The sequence below is a fragment of the Anthonomus grandis genome, chromosome 3 (genome assembly GCF_022605725.1).
Source record: "Anthonomus grandis grandis chromosome 3, icAntGran1.3, whole genome shotgun sequence".
In the NCBI taxonomy this organism is placed as follows: Eukaryota; Metazoa; Arthropoda; class Insecta; order Coleoptera; family Curculionidae; genus Anthonomus; species Anthonomus grandis.
In genome coordinates, this window is record NC_065548.1 from 36,259,765 (window position 1) to 36,277,605 (window position 17,841).

Consider the following 17,841-nt stretch of genomic DNA (forward strand, 5'->3'; position numbering starts at 1 on the left):
TTTGAAATATTCGTATTTTTGGTCACCGTGTAAAAAAAATGTAAAGGTAAAAGATGTAGGGGGTGACATATTTCTTTTATAGTCTTTATTACACATAGTTTTAGATATATACAAAGTATTGTAAAAAGTTTAAAAAAATATTTAAATTGGACAGCCTTGTATTTTATTCTTATTATAGGTTAGGTACAAATTTTATCTTACAATTTTTTTTATACAAAGTGGTCCAAAAAAGTTAAATCAGATAAGTAAATATAAAAAAATAAATCTGTACCATGGAACTAATGGTTAATTAAACTGCTCCTTAAACAAGCATTTTTTATAATTTTTAATCTTTTTAAAACATAGTTTTTGTTCGATTGGTAACTTTATTTTAGGGTTGCCTTCCTTTAAATAATTAAAGTGGTTTATTACAAATAATTTTAAATTAAAGTTTAGTTAGAGACAAAACTAATATAAATTGATTAATTAAACATCAAACTCTTTCTTTCAAAAAAAAATTAAATAAATTTGAAGCAAAATTCTGACGTACTTGGCAGATGTCAAAAAAAGATACACCAACAATTTTCTTTTTTGACGAGCTTTTACAGAAGGTGTTACGTGTTACAAGTGGCAGTAAGTGTCGAAAATAGCCTGTAAAAATTTTATGGTAATTAACCTAAATTTTCAACTTTTTTTTTATGTGATGACTCTTAGGAATTTTAGAAATGAAGTAACCTGGTATTCTTCTAAATGCAACGACATGTAGGTACATACTTTATTTTATCAATTTTGCTAACAGTTAAAAAATATCTGAAGTGATGTAGAGAAACTTTTTATTTGCAGTTTTATTTGAAAGATCATACTTCTTGCTTTGTTTAGATCTATTTTTTTTTTAGGAAATTCACTACTCAACTATTCGGTCTAACCGAAGACTTGTTAAAAAACAAGCATATTTGCGCAAATCATTTTACTGACCATGACTTTAAAAAAACATAGGTTAAAAGATAATGCGGTCCCTGTCCATTATAAGTCTTTATTAAATAATGATGGCACTTTACACGTTTTGACTCCTAAAAAGACTTATGCTAACGCAAGGAATTATGATGGACAGACAATAACATCAAATAGTCCTTGCGCTACTCCGTGCAATAGCCCTATGAGGAATCGATTTTATAGATGATAATATCGACCTTCCATCTAGTAAAACTTCTCCCATTACCTTGAAGCTTAAAAAAAATATCATGTCAAAAGAGAGAAATTTATAATATGCGGCGAAAATTGAGACGTTCACAAGAAAAAGTACGCCAGTCAAAATTCACAGTTTTTACTCTTTTACCTTTTTTATCATTTTTATCTGTTACTGCCAAAACATTTGTAGTTATCCAAATATGAGGTAAACGACGCACTCTATATTCTCAATCCGAAAAACAGTTGGCAATATCTCTATACTATAAATCGCCATCTTGTTATAAATTTTTGAGAAAAAAAGGCGTCATATTACCATCTACGTCAACTGAATGGTTGACGTAGAAACGTCGAAAGAAAATGGATTGGACAAAATACATTTAAGACTGGTGTTGATGACAATATAAAAACCTGTCTTAAACTAAAATGCGATGGCATGGATAAAAAAGAAAAAAAAGGTCTGGTGGCTTTTGATGAAATGTCAATTAAAAAATGCCTCGAATATAATAAAAAACTTGACGTTGTTGAAGGTTTCGAAGACTTAGGTCCTTTGGGTCGTCAGCCAAAAGAGGCTTCACATGTTTTAGTTTTTTCAATTCGAGGTATATATTCATCTTGGAAGTATCCCCTGGCCTACTTTTTCTCTCATTCAGCGATTGACAAATGTTCCCTGACTGCTAGAACACTTCCCAAAATTACGGACAGGCATATAAACCCTAATGCTTTCGAGAAAATGTCTTGCTCATTGGCTCTACAAGTATTTTCCAAAACTATGGCGGCTGCCATAAAAACTTGCGTGGATAAGGGATTGATACCTAAAAAAGTAGGCCTTCATACAGCGGAGTTTGTAGAGTTAATGAACAATTTATTTGACGCATTGAACAGCAAGCGCCCTTTTACAAAGAATCCTTACAGTTGCGCCCTAAATGAGCATAGCACATATGTAAAACTTATATTACAACAAGGGAAATCTGTTTTTGGTTCTTTATCTAAATTGGGCCGTAAAAAGGGTCCGGCATTTTTGAAACAAGGCCTCCATGTTTCGATGGTATGGTACAGACTATTAATGCAATAGAACAACTTTTTAATAGCGAAAAGCGGGATAAGGTCCAGTTTATACTCACGAATAGACTAAATCAAGACTTTTTAGAAAATTTATTTTCCATGGCTAGACAACGGGGAGGGTGGAATTGAAACCCAACTGCTAAATCTTTTAGATTATTTTTTAGAAACAAAAGTATAACAGGTTTATTAGCACCCTCTACTTTATCCAATTGCGAAGAAGACACAGGCACAGACCTTTTATTAACGGAGTTGACAAGAACCACAAATTTGTCTAAAAACACCAATATTGACACCTCTAACCCTAACGAGACTAACATACACAGGGATGAGGATAATTCCAATGATGATATGTTCAATGAATCAATGGAGGTTGCCAAAATAGGAGAAACTGTAACATCAAAAATTAGTTTAGAACTATCTGTAAATCATTATTATGCTGGATATTTAGTAAGATGTGTTATAGAACAATTTAAGTGTTCAAATGCAAACTTAATTTCCAGACTAATATAAATTTGTCAGAGCCTTCACAATCATTTCTCCTTAATATGAGTTTCACTGGGCAAGAAAGGACATCACTCATTATTCCAATCCCCGAACTCGAGCAAGTTATTATCAGATCAATGGCCACATTTAACATTTATTACAATAATTATAAGCATCAAGAACTAGTAGCTACAAAAATTAAAAATAGTAATTTCGAAAATAAAAAATATGTGTAGGAATTTGATAATTTTTTATTAACCATTTTTTAGAAGGCGCAATATTACGCAATAAAATAATTTTCTGTAAAACATGAATTCGCCTCAACAATTTAGATTTTATTTAATAAAATTTAGTATCTAAATATCTTCAAAAACCTTAATACCTAAACTATATGATTTCCACTATAAACGTAAATAAAAAATAAAACTAATCAAATAATCTACTCTACAAAAAAATACGCGCTAATACAGATAAAAATATCGTACGTATCTCTCTCTAAAATATCGTCTATTCTCTCGTTAGCCTAAGGCTTATGATTTGGCAAGATTGGTTGCAGCAAGTTCGGCCAAGAATGGCAACCTACTAACATAAACCCAATCGATCTAATACCTGCTGTTTTGCATCCTTTTGCAAAAGATTTTCTTTTTAGCGAGGTATGTTTTAGGTAAGGGATATTCTTGACAGTCTTAAAATTAAAAACAGCAAGAATGGACTTAATGTAGCTTTAATAAAATCGGTTAAAAACCGAATTGTCTCCCCATTAACGAAGCTTCTAAATACTTGTATTAATAACTCATTTTTTCCCAACATACTTTAAGAGGCATTAGTAACTCCTATCTTTGAAAAAGGTAATATTGATACGTCGTACATTTTAACTTCATTTAATGAAAGATCTGTTTCTACTTCCATGTTCTGTGACCTTAGCAAGTTTGTCCTTAAACCCTTATTATTCTTAATTTTTGTAAATGATTTTTCACACATTGAGCCCAATGTAAAATTTATACTTTTTATCTTAGAACATTGAGAGAAAGCCAAGGCCAGAATTAGTAATCAACAACTTTGTTTGAGTCCAACATGTGCACTGGGGCAAGAGTTGTATTTTACAGGAAAATTAAAAATAAAAAGTATAAACAGAATTAACCTATTTTAAGAATAAATATAATATCCTTAAACAAAAAAAATTAAATTATTAACATTCTTATTCCTAAAACTGCTTCTTAAATTTGAACCGACAACACCGGAAGCTTAAGCGTCTGAGCGATACGCGTAGTGTCATCTGTCAAACGACTTTTTGTTTATATTCGGGATTTGTCTATTTTCTTTCATTTTTAAAAAAGGAAAAAGGTCACATTTTAGTGTTTTTTTTTAATTGCTAGGATGGCAAAAACTTGTATCGTTTGTGCCGCATCATGATAAAAAAGCGATTCCAGCAGATCTTTTCACAAGTAAGTACCGGTACTCTCACATCACACCATGGGGCTACCATCATCATAAACGTAGAATAAGGGATCTTATAGAAATAAACCTAATAAAAACTATATAACTATATATATATATATATATTTTTTAATATAGACATTAGGTAGATAGAGAAATTCCTAATTTTTTATTGCCTTTAAAGAATATCTATATATCTATATATCTATGTATAAAGTTAATTTTGTCTTTCCCTAAAATTCGTTTGATTTTTTTTTTGTTTTACTTTAATGCAAATTTCAATAATATATGTATATAGTAATTGGCACTACATATTAATGTATTAAGTAATTTTTTTTTGCTTTTTGATTAAATGTCAAATATTTATTATAGATTGCCTAATGACCATGCCCAAAGAGAACAATGGATTTCATTACTGGAAATCAACACGATTAAAAAGACCATATTTGTTTGTTCAGATCACTTCCTTAGAAGTAATTTCTTATATTACGTAAGCTAAAAAAACAAGCCTTTTAAAACTTGTGCTTGGGCTGTGTTGTAAAACATACAGCTTCGTCACAAAAAGTATTAGTTTTAGTAATATAAGCTTTATTTATACCTGTTAGATTTTAAGTTAATTAATTCTTCTATTTTAAATATAACACAACAAATTGCCTCAAATTGTTTTTAATATACGATTTTATCAAGTCAAGAGCGCGACGACTACTGACTTCGCAAAATCTAACCAAATCAAAAATTAAATTAAATGCAACCTAAACATAATCTTGGCTTCGATGGTTACCGAGACAGCGATTTACGGATGACATCATCATCGAGAGCGGAAACCCTTATACTAAAGCTAACATACCTAATTCCTATTGAATTAGGTATGTGTGTAAAACTTTTTTTTACTAAGATTTCTGATGCACTGGTTAAAAATACAGCAGCTGATAATTTAGTTAATTTACCAAGTGATTTACACCTGAAAGCTTCTATTAGCCTTAGCACTATTCAGGAAAGTTCTTTAGCTTTCAAAACAGTACATAGTACAAACAGTGAAGCTATTATAGACAAGGATAATTAAAATAGATTAATATTCTTGATACACCAAATTTTGCATAATTACAGATCTGATCATTTACCATCAACAATAACTGCATCTGAGATAGTTAGATAGTTTATAGTTAATAGTTCTACAATAACCGTGGGGTCTAGGTCAGCAATTAATATTTCTCATCCAAGCCGTTTTAATTCAACTGCTACACATACCCTGACTTCGCTAAGGAAAAGTTACTCAAAATAGACAGCGATAAGTACAAATAAGAGTTTTATGCCATGTATGGCAGTTCTTATTCACAAGTGACCATCATTAGTTTTTTATTTAAAAGTGATATAGTATTTTATTGTGTTATATTTTTGTTTAATTACATGCAATTAATTATTAAAATGTATGATATTATAGATTCTTAGATTAATAGAGTATCTTATCGGATTTTATTTTAAAAAATGCTCGATATTTTATTAAAGAAGAGCAGTAGTATTGTTTTGTGCTTTCAGAAATAACTGAAAATTTTTATGATATTATAAAGTTTTTTAATTTAAAATGTTTGCCATTTCTATATAAGCATTTAGCATCATTGCATCAGAGATGTTGCAAGCAAACAAACCTGCCCATAGTTCCAGGCCATACTACTTCTAGCCTTTCAATGTTCTAAGCTTTTTATCGATGATATCACCATTACAGCCTCTGCGCGTTTTGCAGCAAATGATTTTCACTTAAACGAAAACAAAGCACGCAGTATTTTTCTACTACCATGCGTAAATTACTCATTTTACACACTTCCCAGGGTTTATAAGGTTTTACTTTTTACCTTTTGTGCCTGATATGATGTTCGCTTTTTTCCCATGGTGCGGCACAAACGGCACAAGTTTTTATCATTGTAACAGTTCACAAACACACTGAATGACTCAACTCTTACAACTTTTCTCTTTTCAGCCAAAAACTAAAGAAAAAACACAGAACTTCACAAATACCGAATGTAAACAGAAAGACGTTTGTCATTTTGACATTTTGCAAGATAACATCAGCTTTTACCTGCGGTGTTGCCATATCAAATTTTTTAGAAGCGGTTTTAGGGATAAGAATGTTTTTATTTTTTTGGTTTGTAGTTGTTATTTTTGCGGTTATAATAAAAAATTGCTATTTCTACTTTTTAGTTTTAATCCCAAATCTAACATCAATAAGTTAAATTAACATTATAATATGTGTTGATATATAGCTGAAAATTTCCACTTTTGAAAATGTGTGTAAACTTGACAACAGAGAATAGATTAATATGTTTGTAAACTAAACACTCCCCTTGCTCCTGTGCACATGTTGAACTCAAACAACGTTGCTGTTTACTAATTCTAGACTTTCAATGTTCTAAGGCTCCACACGGATTTTAAATCAATTTCAGACTAAGATCTTTAAAATGCCCCTTTCTTACGGTATTGTTTTCAAGTGCCTCTTCGCTTCTATTTTATGTTCTTTTTTTAATTGTTCATATGCTGCATTATTTAATCGATACCTTTATCGTATCTGTGGATTATACAGGGTGTCTATATAAATAAATAGTCTGTATAAATAAAATAAATAGTCTGTGAAAATTTGGCAACATGGCGGAGTCGTGGGGAGCCACACAACTAAAATATTTTGACAGTTGTGACGTTTGCGGTTATACCAGAAGTAGGTGTCAACTTCGTTATTTTAAACAGGAACGTTATTTTAAACGGAACGCCCTGTATATTTTTACATTTTTGGCTTCATTTTTACATTTTACGTGAGTAAAATTCTAGGCATATTTTGTATATAATGTCCTATACCTAAGTGTAACCGTTTTTGACATATTTTTAATTTCATGTAAAAAATTATGTTTATAAGCCCTAACATAATTACCGATTACTCCCTTTTAGTAGCCTTTATTTATTGTTTAGTTTTGGTTTTATTTTAAAGGAAGGACCACTTTAATATTTGGCTAAAAAAAAAGATACAGGGGGTCAAAAACTAGCATTAAAAATTAAAATAAAAAAAATCATTAAGTCAATTTTTTTAAATGGAAATCCTTTATTTTTATAAGGCTATCTATTCCAAAAATTGATAGGTCCGAAATATTAGCAGTTTAAATTTGTCCTAATATTAAAAACCGCATAGTAACACGGCTCAAGGATTGTTAATTAGTTGGCCATGAGGGTTGTCATAGTAACCGCTAGAAACGGCAGTAAGACAATAGACTGTAACAGAACTGCCAGTATTGCTTGTAATTTCGTAGTTTTTCAAAAACTAATATGCCTGGGAGGTTAAATTATACACACGAAGATTATTTAAATTTGTTTATTATCTCTGGAGAATGTAACAAAGTTTTATCGAGAACAAGCCAAATATTTGTCGATAGATTTCCAGAAAAATAAAAACCATCATGTTGCGCTGTTAGGCGAATAATAGAAAATTTTAAAAATTTCATGGCCAACTAATCAACAACCCTTGAGCCGTATTACTATGCGGCTTTTAATATTAGGCCGAATTTAAACTGCTAATATTTCGGAAACTATCAATTTTTGTTATGTTAACCTTATTTTTAATTATGTTTATGAAAAAATTATAAAAATAGCGGGTTTCCATTTAAAAAAATTGACTTTTAATGATTCTTTCATTTTAATTTTTAATGCTAGTTTTTGACCCCCTTGTATCGTTTTTTTAGCCAAATATTAAAATAGTCTTTTAAAGTGGTCCTTCCTTTGAAATAAAACCAAAACTAACCAATAAATAAAGGCTACTAAAAAAGAGTAATCGGTAATTATGTTAGGACTTATAAACATAATTTTTCACCTGAAATTAAAATATGTCAAAAACGGTTTCACTTAGGTATAGGACATTATACGCAAAATATACCTAGAATTTCACGTGAAAGTCAAAAATGTAAATATAATAAAATAAATAAATGTAATATAGAGGGTGTTCCATTTAAAATAACGAAGCTAACACCTACTTCCGGCATAACCGGAAACGTCACAACTGTCAAAATATCTTATTGTGTGGCCTCCATCGACTGCGTCAACATTTTTGAAAAATTAGTTTCTGAGATATCGATCGCGTCTATTCGTTGTGAGACACCCTGTATAAGGCTTATTAAAAATACATTTCATCTTTGAGGCGTGAATATCATATATTAATGTTATAATATTTTCATTAAGCCGTTAAAAGGATACATGTTCTATTGTATTAAAATGAAAAATATCGCCCTGTATTTATCTCATGTCACCTTGGAGATTTTCTTGTGAAATCTTTTAAAATTTTTTTATATTTTAAGTATTCTTTTTAAAGGCTCTTGCTTACACATAAATCTCCACAAAAACAATTGAAAAAATAGGCAGTCGTGACATTACAAAGTCTCCTGCTATTTAACAAATCAAACCGTTCTCTGTTATTTTGATAAACTTCAATTTATTAATTAAATGCGTTTATTTACATGACTTAAATGCCAAAAATCCTAATTTGGATATTTCGAAATAGACGTGTAAAAAATTAAGCACTAAAATACAATGATAACAATTTTTTCCTAATTACTTGATTAAAAATTAAAACTTTACCGCATTCTGCCAAAATTTTTGTAACAATAAAAAAATTATTTTTTTCTATAACTTTTCGATAAATCAAAAATGAGCAAATGGTATATCATTATCAGAAATACGTGTCTCAGTTAAAATAAGAAAGTTGCTGTCTCTCACGGTTAGAGAAGGTCAATTCGTCCATTCTTGATATTACCTTATTTTAATCAAAATAAAAAGCATTCCAGGTACAACAGCTACATAAAAATTCTATAATTCGTATATAGGGTGTCCATTTAACATCGCGATGCTCGATTGTGTCTAAATCTTGAAAGGGAAAAAACCTTTCATAAGGGGAATGTTAATTGTGTTAGAGGGGCTACTTTTTAAAATTAGTTTGATACAGTCTCAAAAAAGCGTGGTTCATAATTTAAAATTTTTTTTTAATGGAACCACCTATTTTTTTTTTTGAATGGGTCTCATTTGACTCTTGCTTTAACCCTAAAATTGTTTTTCCCTAAAATTCGACGTTGCTTAGCTATTAACAATTTGAAGAAATTTTCACGAAATGAATGTATCACTTAAATATTTACAACCGACGTTTTTTATCTTTTTGGAAAATCTATGTAGGTATAAAGAATAAAAAAAATACAAGAGATATTCCTAAAGATATGTTTTACAAGGGCACTCCTATAAAGGGCACCCTTGAAATAGTTAATTCCTTCGCTGACTACTTTAAACGATCTTTTTTAAATAATAATTTACGCCCTAATTCTCATCATACCCCAAATAACTCTCTTAATATAAATATTTCTTGTTTTTCAGAACGCGAAGTACTCAATGCTTTAAACAAATTAAAACCTAAATTTACAACAGGACCGGATCTTATTCCTGCATTTATTATTAAGGACTGTAGGCATATACTTGTAAAGCCTTTACTTGTTTTGTTTAACAACTTGTCTTTTATCGGGGTCTATTCCTGCATTATGGAAAGTTTCCAAGGTTTGTCCTGTATTTAAAAAAGGTAATAAGTCCGATATATGTAATTATAGACCTATATCTATAATTTGCGATTTTTGTAAAGTTTTTGAATTTTTAATTCACGATAAGGTCTATGAGCACAAACCTTTTGCTTATAACTCAGAATATTGCTGAGGCAGTTGATAATGGGGAACAGATGGATGTTATATACCTGGATTTTAGCAAGGCTTTCGATCAATTGAATCATAGTTTAATTGTTGATAAGCTTAGTAATTTTGGATTTTCAGCTGTCTCTCTTCAATTGTTTCGCTCATATCTATGTGGTAGAAGTCAGTACGTGGAGTTATACGGCGAAAGGTCAAGCTCCTATGATGTAGTTTCTGGTGTCCCGTAGGGATCTGTGCTTGGACCGCTACTGTTCAACTATTTTATTAACGATATTGGTGATAAATTAGATTGCGATTTTTTACTTTATGCAGACGATATCAAGTTATATAATAAAATAAGAAATCTCGCAGATTGTCATAGATTGCAGTATAATCTTGACTTGGTAAATGCTTGGTGTGTAGAAAATGGTCTAAAGTTGAATGTTTCTAAATGTAATGTTATGACATATACCAACAAATTAAAACCGTTATTATTTAACTACGCTTTAAATACGACTACATTAATACGCACAAATTCTTTTAAAGACTTGGGAGTGTACTTTGATACCAAACTGTCTTTCTCATACCATATTGACACAGTAGTCTCAGAAGCGTCAAAATCATATGGATTTATTTATAGAAGCACTAAGGATTTCAGAAATCCAGATGCCATAAAAACATTATATTTTGCATATGTACGATCACGATTGGAATATGCTTCGGTGATATGGTCGCCGGCTTATAATGTACACATTAACAATCTAGAGCAAGTGCAAAGGCGCTTTTTAAAATACTTATGTTTTAAGTGTGATAATGTATACCCACCTCAGGGTTTTCCACATGATGATCTGCTCCAACGTTTTAATATTTGTTCCCTAGAAACTCGACGAACCTTTTCTGCTCTTATGACATTGCATAAATTACTTAATTATCTAATCGATAGTCCGCCATTAGTGTCAAAATTATATTTTTTTGTGCCTCGTCTCAATAATAGACATCATACCACGTTTCATCTCCCTACTCCTAGAACAAATCTACTTAAATTTTCACCAATTTATACCATGTGTAGTATTTACAATAATGATGCTCATTTTGACATTTTCAATATTACAAAGGAAGCCTTATGTCGCTTGAACACTAAGCCACAAATAACCTGAGTTTGTATTAAGCTATTTTTTGTAAATAATATAGCCATTTCCGTTAATAAAAATTGAGGTTTATAGTCAGCACATTAGGTTTTGATCGTTTTTGTTACTTATTTTCTATGCCTCTTATTACTTTTTATGCAATTTTTTAGTTAGTTTTAGTTAGCTTAGAAGATTTTTGTAACAAGTTATATATACATTTTTCTTAGTTAGCATAAGTTATATTTATGTATTTGAAGGTCTTTCCTGCCTTGTAGATAGGTATTTATTTACCTGTAAGGCTTGTATTGTAAAATAAATAAATAAATAAATAAAATGGTAGGGAACTTGATGGAAATGAGATTTATTTTTCTTGTAGCATTTTCCTACGGACAATTTCTGTATTTGTATCCTTACTTATTTCTCTTACTTCAATTTCTGGATTTTCAACAACCAACTTGGTGAATGCCAATTTGATTTCTTTATTTAAAATTGTTTTTGTTCTAGTTTGCTCTTTATACTCTACGTTTCCAGTATGCTCTAATCATTCTCAAGTAAACAGTATAAACGTTGTAATGACTATAAAAAAATGTGTCATTTTTTTTTAAGAACAAATTTTGCGAAACCGGTTAGAGATAAACGCAAATTTGTTGGTATCAAATTAAATATATAAGAATGCTCTATCAAAACGCGTTACTAGGTGCAGGGTGTTCTATTAAAAAGAATAACGGAAAATTGAATTGAAAATATCATTATTTAAGTAACGACTTTAATCGCTCTGTATAAAAAAATATTATTTTGAAATTTCAAAAGATAAAATAAACTTAGCAATGGACTCTAGACTACATAGATTTTTCAAAAAGATAAAGAACGTCGGTGGAAAATATTAAGATTTAAGTGATACATTGATCTTCATAAAAATGTCTTTAAATTGTTAAAGTAGTTAGGCAGCGTCACATTTTAGGACAAAACAGTTTTAGGATTAAAGAGAGTCAAATTAAACCCATTTTGAAGAAAAAATATAGGTAGTTCCATTTAAAAAATAATAATCAAAGTATGTACAACGCTTTTTTGAGACACAATACATCAACTAACTTTCAAAATTAGTCCTTCTAATAATTACCATTCCTCGCGATATTAAATGGAGACTGTATAATTTTAGAAAATAATAATTTACTTCTTTGTATTTCCTAGTCTGCCGATTTTTAAGTTTTGGCAATGGTCTTATTACCGATGAATTTCAAATATCGGCGCAAACATATTTCGTTTTCTTTCTTTAAATATTTCGTTTTTTCTTTCCTTTCTTCGTTTGTTTCTTCATCCTTGAAATAACTTACCGCTGCCTCTCCTGTCGATACTGCTGGATACATTCGTCGAAGAGCTTCTGGTTCATCTCCATAAAAAGCTTCATCGCATTATAAATCAGACCATGGATTGTTTTATTCCAGTGACTCTTTGAGTTCTTATACAGACTGGGAAACATCAGCGGTAAAATTACGGCAGCATTAAGTGATACCAACGACATCACGTACTCGTTGTTCCAATAATATAAGGCGCGTTCCGCCACTTGAAAATGGGGCGAACTCACACATTTCGCCAGTTGACGGAATAGAGGAATCATTATCTAAAACAAAATATAAAACATTTTTAAAATGATGCTTGTTAGGCCAAGTATAAGTGAAAACGTTTTGGGAATTATAGTCTATACGAAATTAACTCAAACGGTTTTTAAATTGAGGTATGCTGAAAATACTCCATCTTGCATTGAAATAAATAGAAAATTGACATACGATTTTGTACCAAAGGGTGTGAATTAAAAAACTTCGCACCCCTATTATTTCGAAACGCATTAGGTTTTTATAAAATCGCTACGACACGTCAATTTTATTATCGAGGGGAAACAATTTTTATGTAAAAATCACTTTGCCTCTTTCAACCCAATACCCCCTAGAACCTTATTTTTTAAATTTGAGTGCTGTGTTAGTTAGGGTTATTTAATCATTGTAAATTTAAGGTTATTTAATCGTACATTATTCCTGTAAGTGTTTTAATTACGGTAAAGCTAAGATTTGTATTGGAACATGTCTTTTTTTTAGATTAGTAAATTGTGCTAATAAATCAATACATCATTTTACTAACCTATTGACTCATTGTTTTTTGACATGCCCATAAACAGAACAGGTGCATTTATCACTGGAAGTGTTTGTCAATCCGATAAATTCTCTTGGGTCATCAAAGATAACCATTTACATTTTTTTTTCTTTCTTTTTGTTTATTTTCGTTTCCAATGGAATTCGTCTCAATACAATTTAATGATATGATCCGAAATTTAAAATATTATTTAGTGAACTTTCCTACCAGTCAATGTTACTAGATATTTAAATCAGTTAACATTTATTGCGATAGATGGGGGTCATTTTTAGTAACTATGATATACATGCTTAGGCAAATAATTTAAATGATTTTTGTTTATGGCGAGCAAGGAAGATGCGCAAGAAGAACGGCAGAAGTTTTTAATAACAGAAATCCAAATTTTAAAGTCACAGATACATTTTGGACTTTGTAGCTAAATTTACTGAAACGGGTTCAGTTGGAAACAAAAAAGGGCAAATCGGCGTGTTTTAAACGAAGATGCTCATGCTCAAGTAGAGACTTTGGGACATTCGTTGCAGAACCCACCAATTCTCTCCGTACAGTAGCACTCCTCACTGAAATATCACATGAACTTGTACGAAAAGCATTAAAGTTACATAAATAACATGCGTACAAGATGCAAATTTTACAGGAACTTTAGAAGGGCGATTTTCATAGAATACAGTGTCCAATTTATAATATAATAATGTCCAACTTACGGCCATGTCAATAAACAGAATTGTCGATACTGACGACAATCCCCACATTTTTAGAGAGGATACTACACAGTGACCACCAAAAGTTAATGTTCGGGCCGGTATTATCGGAAATGCTGTTATAGGACCATTGTTTATTGAAGAAAATTTTACTGGAGAGCTCTACTTACACCTACTTGAAGGTGTAATTGATCATTTAATAACAACTGAATTGGAAAACGAACTACGCTTTCAGCAGGATGGAGCTCCGCCGTTGGAGTGTGGCCATGTTGGTGAGGAATTTAAAAACAGACTTTATTATTATATCGCAAATATAACATTTTAATGCTGCTAACAATGATGTCACACGATGGGGGTTTCCATTTGACCTATCAAAGTGAGATGAGCTGGAGGTGATTGATAGAACTTTATCAAATATAAAATTAAACATCCCCTTGTATATCTAGATTGCCGTGTTTTTTTTTAAACGTTAATAAACGGGTGATGTAAAAAGTTTTATACTAGCATAATTTATAAACCTAATATTTTTCCTGTTTGTGTACTGTTTGTGTGTACCTACGTTATGTCAGATAAATGTCAAATAAAATATGTATATTTAAAAAAATGTTGCATTGAAAAATTTGTTCATTTATTTTCAAATAGTAATATGACGTTGTACAAAACATGATGTATTAGTTAAAATAGGCACGCGTGTCATTAAAAAGCCTCCTAATATTGACTAAATCACAGTGTGCTATTTTAATTGACTTTTATTTCTAATGACTGTTTTTTTATCTATTTAAAAAATAATTATATAAAATCTGCATATCAAAAGTAGTGTTCCCAACAACGTGCTATCGAAAGAAATAAAGTAGAAGCCAAAAATACTGGCTTGGAAATTTTGAATAGATTAGTTGAATAAAAATTAAAACTTTCAACGCATTCATGGCACCCAAAATGATTTTTTCTATAAGTATAAAACAAAAGTAGCAAATAGAGTATCATTATTTTCAGAATATCATTTTCTATTAAAATACGTAATAATATACCAAGTGTCCCATTTAAAATAAGAAAGTTAGTGTCTCTTCCTGTTAAACCGGAAGTAATGGAAAACAATTGATATGTCAAGAGGTGCTCTTATAACTATTCTATCGATATACTAAATTTCATTTGTTTATTTTGAAAAGTAAAAAAGTTATTAAGTGTTCCCTTTTTTCTGTGTCACCCGGTATATCTTAAGTGACCCAGTAAGACTCGGCCATATCTCGGGAACTGTTCGCCGTATGACTATAATAGGGGTTAAAAAATATTGGGTAAATCGGTCATGAAGATCATGAACATAGAAAATATTTTCAAGTTCTAAAAATGACCACCAGAGGGCGTAACCATCCTATTAATTTCCATCTTAAATTTTAAAATTGCATTTTCTTTAAATTTCATATTATAACTATTTTTTTTTCAAATTTAAGACAACCAGTTTATCTATTATCTTCGTAAAAAAAATTAGTTATTAGAAAAATAAAGATCATGGCCACCACCACCGTCTTTATTTTTGAAATATTTAATTTTTTTTTATCAAGATGATTTAAAAATGTTATATTGTTATAATTATATAAAAGTCGCTACACGGGTTAAGCTCCAGTCATTCACTTTAACCGATTGGCTCATTATTATGGAAACCAAGCCAGATTTGACATTCAACGAGTTCATAGCCCATCATTCATAGGGCCAAAAGAGTCTGTCTGGCCTGACCTGTGAAGTCGAGTAAGACCTGTTTACTGCTCCAGCTGAGTATGCTCTGGCAAATTGTGAAACCAAGGATTTGCAAATAATCAAAGTTTTCCGCAGAAAGTTCAGCAAAACTCAAGAACTTTATCGGTCAAGCAAGCACCTATGAAGAGAAGAGCCCGGTTAAAAGATTTTTTACCTGGTTACAAAGAGCCGTCACATCAGAAGCCAACCTATAAGGATGTTTGGGACGCTTTTTGTTCCCCAAAGGAGAAATTGCTTGTCAAGGACTGAGAAGCTTGGCAATTCCCAAGCATGCGGCATGCGGACTCAATAATATAAACCTACCTTACAAACATATATGAAACAGTCGATGTTTTAACTCGAATTTGACTTCAACTCGAATTTCAAGTAGGTATATAGATTTTCCTAATGAACCAGTAACGTTTTTGGACGTAATATTGGACTAGAGGATGATTCGCAACATGCTAGAAGTGATCCTCAGCTTTACAGTGTGCAAGTTTTGGTATGCTTTTATATTCATTAACGTGGTTCTCTGGAGAAACGAGTGAATTGTTATTTTTATAAGAGTTCCGGGCGCAAGAAGGGCTTTTTCTGCCAATACCGTCATCCGCCATCTTTTGAATTAGGAAGAAGCTTAGGGAGGGAGCAGTTTAACGATCTAAACAGCCGCGAATATATCAGATGTTCTCCGTCATTTGGGAATCATATCTGTGGCGCAAGCGGTCGGCACACCGCGCGACATCTCTGGAGACAAACATGTGGAAGGTTAGCGAATCTCCCGGAATAGTCGAAGTAATATGTAAGGAGCCTTCCCCGCTAGGATGCCAGTTCAAGTCGGAATATTGGCACGACTTCTAACTCGAAATAAATAGAACTAAGTAAATACAGCATAAATAAATGCTTTTAGTAGTCTTAAGCCATTGTGTTTAGTGAGTGATGTATGTAGTAAGTCAGTTATTTATTTTGTGCATCGAGTGTTTAAAATCACACCTACGCGAACAATAAAAACGCGACAGTATGTACATTTATATACTGCTAGAAACTTATGCACGTTTTTCTTTAATTTTAGGCCTTTGCTGTGCTGGAGACTAGGTTGGAAAAGAAATTGGCCGAAGGAAACTACACTGCAGCTACTCCAGATATTTCGATATCCGAATATAATGAAAATTGTATGCTTATGGTGAAAAACTTATTTATTTTTTTATCTAAGGAAACATTTAAATAATTATTCAAGAATTGAGTTTAATTGTTTATAGTTAGTAAGTTATAAAATAGATTTCTGTGCCTATACAGGGTATTTTTTAAGTTGATGTTTTCCTTGTAAGACCACAACTTCATAAAGGAAACGCATTTTTTAAATGTAATTTTCTCGAAAACTAAAAAACGTGGTCAATTTAAATAATATTGAAAATCAAATAAGCCTTTGTGCAAAAAGATTATTTATTAAGTAATTATAATTTCTAACAAAAAGTGCCTGCCTAAAAAAATTGTTCAAAATGACCATCATTGGATTCGTTCACACAAACTGTCGCTCGGCGTATCCATGAATTTGTGCATGCCGGGACTAAACTTTTCATGTAGCTCCACAAAAAAAATCACACGTCTGGCGATCTTGGAGGCCATCTTATTGGTCCATTATGGCCTATCCATCTGTTGGTAAATTCTCTATTTAAATAGTGGATTATCTTACATTTAGGGACACATTCTCAAGTAGTTCTGGCAAAAAGAATATACAGTGTAAACCATTTATTCAGTCAGGTAATATGAAAGAAAAAATACTTTTACCATGAAGATTACCAGCCCAAACATTTAACAACAATATATCTTGAAAATTAGTTTGCTGCATAGCGTGGGGATCTTCAATAGCCCATATATGCCTGTTTGGAAAAATATTTATTCAATTGCGAGTAAGAGTTGCCTCATCCGTTAGTAGAATAAATTTAGTAAAATTTTCATCGTAGGCGTTTTGCTGTAAAACACACGCACAAAATTGCACTCTTTGGAAACTCGCTGCATGTGATACGGACAAACTTGATTTTCATGTAAAATATTTGATACTTTCCTATGGGAGGCCTCAACTTGCTGTGCTATTTCTCTCGTACTGGTTGGTGGACTTTCAACAACCAGTAATCAACGATATCTAAAACACTTTTTTCGTCCTGCAGTATTCTAAGTGCGTTCTAATTAAGAAGACCTCCACTTCTAACAAAATCACGAGCAATTTTCGTGCTCGGCTAAGGCATAATACCAAATACTATGAAATGTCGTGCGTGTCTTATCAATAAAGATAAAAAA

The 17,841-nt window shown here is 31.3% G+C and overlaps 1 protein-coding gene across 3 annotated transcripts in view; it reads right to left on the reverse strand.

The window, feature by feature from the left end:
* LOC126734468 (serine/threonine-protein phosphatase 2A 56 kDa regulatory subunit gamma isoform-like) overlaps positions 1–17,841 on the reverse strand; it is a 129,957-nt gene that overhangs the window by 21,542 nt on the left and 90,574 nt on the right. For all 3 annotated transcript variants that reach the window (XM_050438112.1, XM_050438113.1, XM_050438111.1), the window contains one exon: positions 12,304–12,590. In XM_050438112.1, coding sequence (XP_050294069.1) covers positions 12,304–12,590 — 287 coding nt within the window. The remainder of the gene's footprint in view (positions 1–12,303; positions 12,591–17,841) is intronic.